This window comes from Diorhabda sublineata, chromosome X (assembly GCF_026230105.1).
Source record: "Diorhabda sublineata isolate icDioSubl1.1 chromosome X, icDioSubl1.1, whole genome shotgun sequence".
NCBI classification, from domain to species: Eukaryota; Metazoa; Arthropoda; class Insecta; order Coleoptera; family Chrysomelidae; genus Diorhabda; species Diorhabda sublineata.
In genome coordinates, this window is record NC_079485.1 from 39243150 (window position 1) to 39253209 (window position 10060).

The 10060-nt window shown below is 32.8% G+C and overlaps 1 protein-coding gene across 1 annotated transcript in view; it reads right to left on the bottom strand.

Moving 5' to 3' along the window:
- LOC130450912 (Golgi-associated PDZ and coiled-coil motif-containing protein-like) overlaps positions 1–10060 on the bottom strand; it is a 34437-nt gene that overhangs the window by 8549 nt on the left and 15828 nt on the right. The window contains exon 3 of the mRNA XM_056789630.1: positions 427–649. Within this exon, the coding sequence (XP_056645608.1) occupies positions 427–649 (223 nt within the window). The remainder of the gene's footprint in view (positions 1–426; positions 650–10060) is intronic.

Consider the following 10060-nt stretch of genomic DNA (forward strand, 5'->3'; position numbering starts at 1 on the left):
TTTCAATAACTCTGATGGATAATTATATTAGTGATAACTGCCCACCCTAAACTACTATTTGCATTGTGTACATTGTTAGTCGTTTTATGTGCATAAAATAAATCATTGTAATCTACACCTGTGCTAGGCCTAAACTATGACCCTTGTATGGTTTTTTAAGATCCCAAGCAAATTAATTATTGAATTTCTCTGAAGGTATTACGTATCATTTCGTAATATAATAATGTTTGTATTTACACAATATAAAAAACTTCTTTTGTTATCCTTATGCCTTATGGACAATCTTTAGATTCAAAAGTTTCAAACTTGACCATTTGCGTACCACAGTTTTTGGTTAAAGGAAAGTAACAGTAGTTTGAGGCGGGCTATAACTACCACAACTGCAGTCATTCATGAAGACATTGAGAAGACCTGTAGGTATTTTACCTGTATGAATTGGACTTTGCCTAATTTCGGCCTCAAATTTTTGTTTTATCATGTTGACATCCGGTTTAATGTATTGGTCTTGTTTTTTGTTGCCTAAACTATCTGGAAGTCTGGAAAGTTGCGAGGAATGTAACTGGAGTAACAAATGATGCAATTCATTTTCCAGAACCTCTCGTTTTGATTTTGATTCTATTAATTCCGCTCGCATGTGTATTAACTCAGCCTGAAACAAAATGTAATATGAAAAAATTAACAATATTCATTCATAAATGAAAGTTAGTAGAAAATGGTGTTCGGAATATGGAATGTTGAAAGTATACGGAAAAGGATAAGTATCAAATGCCTAAACCAAACCTAACCTTCACGGATATAACAGAAAAAAAAAAAGAAAAAAGGAAATGTATGGTTCCAAGAAAAGTCTGTTGTATTTGTCAGGAGTAGATCAAAAGAATAATGCAAAAGCAGGAGTTGACGTGGAGATGGGAGAACATAAAATAAAAATAATAACACCACTAAACAGAAGACTAAACAAACTAAATAAATAAAAAAGAAACGAAAACAACATTGTAAAACTTAGTGGGAAAACGTTTTAATGGCTGTAGAAAACGTTGGGTGAGAAAACAGAGCCGTGGGAATGACAAAAAGAACAATAGATGTCATTTTAATAAAAAGTACTTCCTCTTTGCTTCGGCTCCAAACTTGTCAGGCATCGAAGAAATTAAATTTTGGACATGCTCCACCGGCATAGCATCCCATAAAAGAATTGGTCGCCATTAAATGGAGTAAATGGGATCACAACCTCTAGGAGCACTTCGAAGCAGTCAGACCTCGTTATCAATGAAAATCAGTTCAGTCCAAGCGTGGAAATTAATTCCACCCTAAACCATAACTGATTTCCAGTTCAATGAGAATCCTGGTCGGTAAATAATCGCCTTTCTCTACGCTACCTTTCCAAGAATTTGAACCCCGTCACGGTTCGCCTTAATATAATTCCATGCAGACGTGTGTTTCGCATCACTTCAAATCTATCCCGAACCTCAAGAGTTGTTAATTGTCGGTCTCTTAATACCGACAGCGCGATAAATCTATTCTAGTGCCGTTGTTGTCCTTGGTCGTCCACTGCCAGCCCTCCGATCGTAGCTACTAGTTTCTCGCAAACGCCGGAGTGCATCGTGAATGGTAGACTTCGCCACCCCAAGCGTTTCTGCAATAAACCGTAAGCTCCGGCATTCTTTTGCCCAGGCATCAGCTCGGGCTATGTCTACATTCGAAAGAATGTGCGAATACATTCTTACGGTTTAGAATAGTTCCAAGACAAATAAATGAAATCTGCGCCTTATCTAATAGTTCATAGATATTGAAGGACTTAGTTCAATGGACTTAGACCCTACATTTTTTGTAGGTAATAACCAGATTACCCACAGAAACACATTACTGACAATTAGCTTTTAAAACCAAATATAAAAGGTGCTGTTAAGTTTATAATCAAAGAGGTAAAGAAGAAATTGAGATGAAACTCTGAGAGAAAAAAAATAACAAATAACTACAAGTTCAATATATAAGAAAGCCTATAAGCAGTTATACTTATAATACAAAACAATTAGTCGCCTTAACAATTCAATTCGAAATATACACACATCCTGGAAATAAAAATGACACAGAAATTCAAAGAAACTCTTGAGGATACGCAATAATTAGGTTTGGAAAACCTGAAAAAACTGAACCTGTTGATATAGAGAATGTTATTTTATGACGACGTACATACAGTGAACTAAAAATAATTTCTTATACAGGAGTATAATAGTGCCATGAGAACTCAAATTGAATTCTGATGATGGTGATAAAATTATACTCTAGACAAAAATAGGAAAACTAGAAATATCGGAATGTCTTACAAGAGCAGAAAATAGTTAAGCTTCATGCATTATTTTAAATATTTTTAGTCATATATTAAAGTCGATTTCAATGCTCCTTAAAAAAGACTGGGTTGTGAGAAACTTGAAGCAAGAAATAATGATTGGATATTTACTGTCAAAACAACACTGGTTTTGTATTTTGTACTATCACACAATTTTGAACAGGATGTAAATAATTTTGTGAAATAGGTCATATTTATGTAGAAGATCAGGTTAAAAGCCCATTGATGATTTTGCTGTTGTTGTCCTTGTTGCCTGAGGACCTTGCAGCCATCAGTCAGTTTATATATGATTTTTTTGCATTGCAGCGCAAGCTTAGAGAACACTATTTCGGCAGATAAGGCTTTTGTAGCAGCTCTGCCGTCTAAGCAGATTGAGATTACTGTTTCTATGGCCTCGACTAAATATCGCCCGTCCACATTCCCAAGCGAGAAAATTCCGCCTATTTTGAGGTGTCCTCCGTAGAAGTCTGCTCCGGCCAAGCCATTGACCCTAGAGATATCCTTATACCAGTTGGCCGAATTATTTCGTATTGTTCTTTGTGAGTAATATGTGCCTCAATGCCCAATTTAATCCTTATTGCCTAGTTATTTAAGTTTCCAAAAAAATATTCATCATAATTTAGATATTACACAAACGTTGGATTACACTGGTGGAAAAAATTAATGATCTTGCTGTAACATAAGCTGAATAGCATATTATAGTAAAATGAGCCTATGTAAATATAAAAATGGTCAGAAAAAAGCTGTAGCACGTAAAGTTCTTTTGTTGCATTGAAAAAACCACATACAGAATAGTTACAGGTTTTTTAATGTTGTGTATCGACTATATTTGTATAATTGATATTAAGTATTTAACAAAACAAAAATATTTGTTTTTAACACTATTTACTTTTTCTTTCTATACTTTGTTACAAAATTCCAATGCTCTGATATCTTTGTGCAACCTTTCACTCTGATCGTCGCTGACAACTGCCAAGAAAAAATGAAATGGAAATATTCTAAGATTTATAGGGATCTAAAAGTTCATTAACTACGAACCTATGAACTCAAGACACTTTTACGAATGAGTTCCTATAAGTTCTTCTATGGTAACTGGGACTGCAAGAGACATATACTTAACATTTTGAGATCCCGCTTGAAATTCGGACCTTTCTAGCCCCACAGAGTTTGTTCACTACTGTCCTACAAAGAAAGAATATTTCGTAAACCTTCGCTCGTAGTGGTTGTTGTTTGTGGTTGTATAGATGTTTTTAAATTTTCGTTTGATGAACAAACACCATTTTTAAGAAGAATGCATGAAATTGAGTTCCTGCATTAAACAATCAATATCAGTACAGGCACATAACGAATTTTCTTCATTGTAAAATGTCGAAAACGTGCTATTTCCTTTTCTAAAAATTGTAATTTTCGTTTTTTGGTTCCACTCTTACGTTCTTATATTTCATTTTTATAAGAATAGCAATTATCAAAATGGTTGGTGGGTTCTCTAGACAACGCTAGACAACTGGAGCTGCAATACACATACTTCTTTTCTCTCCTTTCATTCATTGAACCAATGGCACGCTACAGCTGGCACCGCACACATGGGAAGCTTAATGTTTGTCTTGATCTAAATCACATCTTTGTTAAATAGTCTTGCTTGTGACTTAATCATTAATTCTCCACAAATATAACAAGTATTGTCAATATAAATTTTGCAACTGCGAAGCGTATATATGATTATTGTCGTTTAAAAATAATCTTAACTACACACAACCACTTTAAACTTAAATGGAAACTAAATAAGAGAATACAGAAGCCACTCATGAAATCGTTCTGCTCATAGATCCAGGCAAATTTAACAAACCCTCATTAAATTTATTACCTGTGAACTAAAAAGAATCCAAAGAACATAATGATAAGAGACATTTATTACGGCTTTGTAGATATATTTTAAAAACAGTACGAACAATTTATTGCGTAAGTTAAATATTTTACAAAGTGGTTATTTTTTTCAGTGTAAATCCCGTTTGCCGTATAAGTCTCTATAATCGTCTGAATTAATTACGGCGAATTGAAAAAAACAAATTTAAATGTATTGTGGACCTTGAATATGGACCAGATCTCTTATTTTAAAGTGGTTTTTAAATCAATTTATCTGTGCAACATCATGTTTTATTGAACGGCTGTTTTTTTAATGTGCGAATTTCAAAAGTACCGCTTTCGTGTTTGTGAGAACTTCTCTTATTTAAGCCAGTTACGTCAAATCAGTATTAAACTTTTTTCTTATAAACATAACAAACAAAAAACAAATGTTCATCGGAAAACCTTTTAATTAAACTTAATAGATTTTTAATTAGATATAAAAAATAAAAATACGAACTGTTAAAAATGACCAATAGTTAGAAAACTGAAATTCTTGTAGGGATCTAGCACTTTGATGGAAAAGAAAACAGAGAACTCAATAACACCGTGCATCACCGTTTCGGCATTATACCGTCGTCCTCACTGGAAAAAACATTACATATGTATACAGAATTGAAAAAACGTAATACAAACTTCCGTGTAAAAACTCCAACAAACTTCCAATCTTCCAGTTTCAATTTCAATAGAACATTGGTTACTATGAATTACAATGAACTTGACTGTTCCACCAAACTCGCCCTCCATTTTTTGATTACTCTATTTATTAAAATCGAAATTGATCAATATCAAAACAGAAACAGAAAGGTGTACGTCGAGAAATGCTCTGAATATATATAAAACGGGATTATTGCCGGTGATTTAAAGTACAATATAAGATAATTTAAAGACAATATCATATGTATTGAATTTCGTGAAAACTCAAAACAAAATTGATTCTACATTTTCAATACATTTTTAAAATAATCAGTTCACCGTCGAAAGACATTTGGAAACTAGTCACCTGAACACTTCTGTACGGCTCAGTATCCCAGAAAATTATCTTATGAACAGGTATTTTGAGGGAACTACATGATAGTCTCATCCTAGGGAAGGAAATTTAGAAGCAAATTATTCCTACAGGTTGATACCTTCTAATGTGATTTGGTTCCAAAGAAATAGTACACAATTAAATAATATCCAAAATTATTTGGAAAATAGTTTTATCAATAATGGTAATTTTCACAAAATTTTCATCAACATAACTAAAATGCTACAAAGATTAACGAATTAAAAAAAATAGCTCTACGGTAAAATTACAGCTAAGCAGCTAAGAGATATGAGTATAATAATAGATTTCGATATTGTCCAGCTGAAAGAAATTGATTATTTCGATCCTTCATTATCACATGAATATTGTTTTCCAAGTTTATTTTACTTTTTTCAAATTATCAATAAATCTATTTTTTTTCGATTTACATTTTTTAGAATCTACTTTATTTCTCTATTACGGTAAATAATCTTTTAACTTCAATAAATTGTTTACAAAATTTCATTTATGTGGATAGATGTTTCCTGTCCGATGTAATTATAATAATGATCGAATTCCATTACGATTTATTGCCTCATCGACCATATTCACCTGATCTGGCTTCCTTCGAGTACTTTCTGTTACCGAACTTAAGAAAGTGGCTTGGTGGAAAGCGATTTCAGAGAAGTGGGGAGGTGATGGCAGAGACAAACGTGTATTTGGAAATTCCGGAAGATGAATTTTTAATGATAAAAAAAAATAAAAACTTGCTGGGCTACAACGACTGTCTGAACAGATTCCGATCTCAACCTGAAGATATCAGTTAGGAAATATATTTGCGCATATTTTTAGAGATTATCACTAAAATTTCACCCATTTCGGACACTTAGTTCCTGTTTGATAATCATATAAGTGATTCGTTGTGAAGATTTTTCAGAAAATAGAAGAAATTGAGTATAGAGCTGCCATTAAATATTTTTTTTGTAAAGGCCTACGCAACACGCATTTACGATCGTGAAATTTTGAGCAGCTGAATTCAAAGGGGGCCGTAACGGGTTGACTAACGTCGGAATGGACAAAAACTGCGAGAACCAGGGACATTATCGAAAAAGTATCCCAAATGGTATTGGACGATCGTCGGATCAAGGTTGGAGAGATAGAGGAGGCAACTGCCACATCGAAAGATTGTATTTGCAAAATACTGATTGAACAATTATGCAGGCTAAGCTTTATCCACCTTGGTACCGCACCGCGTTTGCTCGGTTTGGACCAAAAGCGTATTCAAATAAACTTTGTAAACGATGTAAGTGCAAACGAATTTCGTTTTTTTTTTTGGAACTGGACATTTACAAATGGCGATACAATGTCACCACTAATGTGGCATATTACAAAATAGATGGTTTTCATATTAATCATTACCGAATAATGTTATAAATTTATCATCATTGAAAAGGATGCGTCTTTATCAATTATTAACATCCTATTTTTCGAGAGACTTCTATAAATTCATTTCTTAACTCTGTCAACAATATAATATTAAATATTAGAATATCAATTATCAAAGAGCAATTGCCGCAAAGACAAAATTAGATTCGACGTTCAGATTCAGCGATTCATATCATTCACTCATGTGATGAGTGAAATGCCCATATCCAAAAAAAATCCGACTTGACAAATAAACGACATAATTTTTTTCTACAATCCGTTCTATTTTCCAATATGGTTTCATTTCAAGTCTATACATTTTTTCAGCGATGCTCTAACGTCTAATAATTGCCGTCTTTCTCCTCAAAATAGTCGTCTACGCATGTAACAACGTCCTCATCTGATGGAAAGTGAAAGGTTGGGAAACAAGAAAAAGTCTCTGGTGAATACGTTGCCTTGATGGAAAACACTTTCTCCCTTTAGCAATGATGCGTAATACTCTCCTGTTATCGTTTCACCTTTTTGGAGATAGTCGATGAACAGAATCCCATGGCTACCCCATAAAAAGGTCGCAATTACTTTTCAGAGTTATGAAACCGTCTTCACCTTTTTCACATCAATACACTGTCTTGAATGTTTTTTCTATGCAGGAATGTAAAGGTGAATCCAGGCTTCACCTACAGTTATAAATCGACTCATTTTGCTTAAGCCGCGTCAACAAGGCCTGGGATGACAAAGGAATTGCAAAGGGATTACCCAAGCAAGGTATCCCCAAGGTTACATTCGCGAAAAACAAGATCAAATCGACATATAACAACAAATTATATTCACATCGAAATAAATTCACTCATTCATATTAAGGAATTTTATTAAAAAACCGATCTTGAAAAAGTTGCTATAAAAATTTGTTACAATACATATTGATATATGTTACATTGTTTACAAATGTAGAGAAGGTAATCCATTACAATACCCATTTATCTTAGCATTCCTTTTTTAATTATTGAGGGTCATTTTTGTCTTACTCATAATTTATACTTAATAAAAAGAAACTTACTACCTTAACTAGAAATAAAATCTATTTATGTAGTTCTGAATATCAAAAAATACGTTAAGTGAAGGTGAAGTATTCAATTAATAAAATGAAAATTTTATGAAAATTGTCCTTGCACTCCGGTCCTTCTTTAGCATTTTCTCCTGTCGAGGTTGTATGGAGAATATTGCAAGAAGTCTTTCAGGTCTTTCGACTTTAGCGTTAGCAATTCAAATTACATATAATATCATTATCGGTACACGTGTTTTTAAAGGCATTTTACCAAGGAAGGCATTTTAAAATGATTTATTTAAGTTTGCCTCTATTGTTGATTTTTTTGGCCAAATTGCGAAATTTAAACTTACCACTTTCCTGTTATCAAATTGATCTAAAAGTTGGTACACAACTTTGATTCCCACGACAATCCAACTCCATATGAAGGGGTTAGATTCAAAAGGGTACAACAATAAAAAGAAACGAAGAATGTTTGTGAATAAAATTTTGTAAGCTTAAAATAACTATTAGAAAACACAAAAAATGCTACAAAAAGACCAAATAAACATTAGTAAAAGAAAAAAATATTCCATATTCTAATCATCATTTGAATTTGAATCTTGTATTTCTTCGGCCTCTAAAATGTAACTGTTTGGGGTGTGCTATTTTTTTCTTCGTGTGGCAAGTTCTTTGTCGGCTAAATGAACTCAAATAATGAGAATAAATTTTCCCATTTTAAATAATTTTTGTTTCGCTAGGGACTTGGTATGTAATTTTGTCTATGTTGTTAAATATTGGCAATTTTCAGAGTTTATAAATTGATCATTCTCCCTTTCAGTACGTTTAAAAGAAAAAGTCAAATATTGAAAATGAATAAAGTCTTGGCTTATCATAGATGTAACTCCAAAGTTTTCATAGGTTTTCCTTATTAGATTAGTCCAGTCCGATCAGGTATGATTTTCTGTCTACGTATTTTTCTTAATCAGACCGAATGAACTTCCACGTAGGACTGGCCAGATTCAAAAAATTTATTTATGGTCAATTTTATTGACGTAAACGTAAAATTTGGCAATATTTTTGTTTTTATTATTATATTAAATGATTTAGGCAAATTTTGAACATTATTTTAAAAAAAATTGCAAGTGTCTTTTGCAAGTAGAAAAAACGATACGTACAATAACAATATTTACTTTGCAATATTCTATGTCGGCTTTTTTAGAAGCAATCAAATTTTCATAACTACTGTGATGTCTTTCCAGTTCTACTTTACTTGTTTTAATTATATTGTCACTTTTTCAAACGATATATTCAGTAGTATTGGAAATACGAGATGGTCGACGCTACAAAAATGAATGATAATCCTAATCAAATAATAGCTTTGGAAATACAACATACACTCAATATTGCATAACGTCGGAATGTTTCTTCAGCGTGAACTCAAACATAATAAGTTCTTAACCATGATAATAAATTAAATTTGGAATCAGTCAAGAAACCTACATACCGTATTATGCGTACATACCAGACAATTGAAACTTCTAGATTAGATTAAGATCTAATAGGTTTTTATGTATACTGGGTAGACAGTAAGATAGGCTGGGACAGAAGAGCTGACACTTAGATGTTACAATGTTATGAGTAAGTGCTAGTTAAAGATCGGCAAGAGACATTTGGAATTTACGAAGAACGAAAATGGCAATGATTTACCGATCTTATTACTAAAAAGCTGCAGTAGAGTCATAAAAATATATGTATGAATGTCTGGAATGCGTACTTTGACAAATATAACTCATAGGGGACAAACGCCTAGGGAGAAACCAACTAAAACGATTAGGGCGCCCCATACCGATTTGTAAGTTAACATTTTATGTTATAAATAATTGAAATTCTGTTAGTTCATAATAATAAAATTGAAACGGTTGCTATCCTCTTCCCACGGAATACCGGTGTCTTAACCTCTATAATACGAACTCCGCACGTTAAGATAATCGTTTCTCCAATTTGAAGCGGTGAATAGGGAATCTAGGCGATTCCTGTTTGTTAACGCTGTGGTATAGAGTTATAGGCAATTACTTATTAAAAGTTTTATGACCACTCACTTTGCACTCTTACGCTCAAGACATCATTCTGTGAACGTACACCTGCTTATTTTCACTCAGTATACGTGAAAAAACTATACTATGAAAAAAGTAATATTTGAATATTTCAATAAATAAAAAGAATAGATCGCGTTGAAGCACGAAATTATCATACTTAAACTTAAAGAAATATGAGATAAAGCCCTAATCTTATCAAATTTGTTGAATCTCTTATTAAGAAATACCGAAGTGATAGCAACGCTCGTTATTTCTTT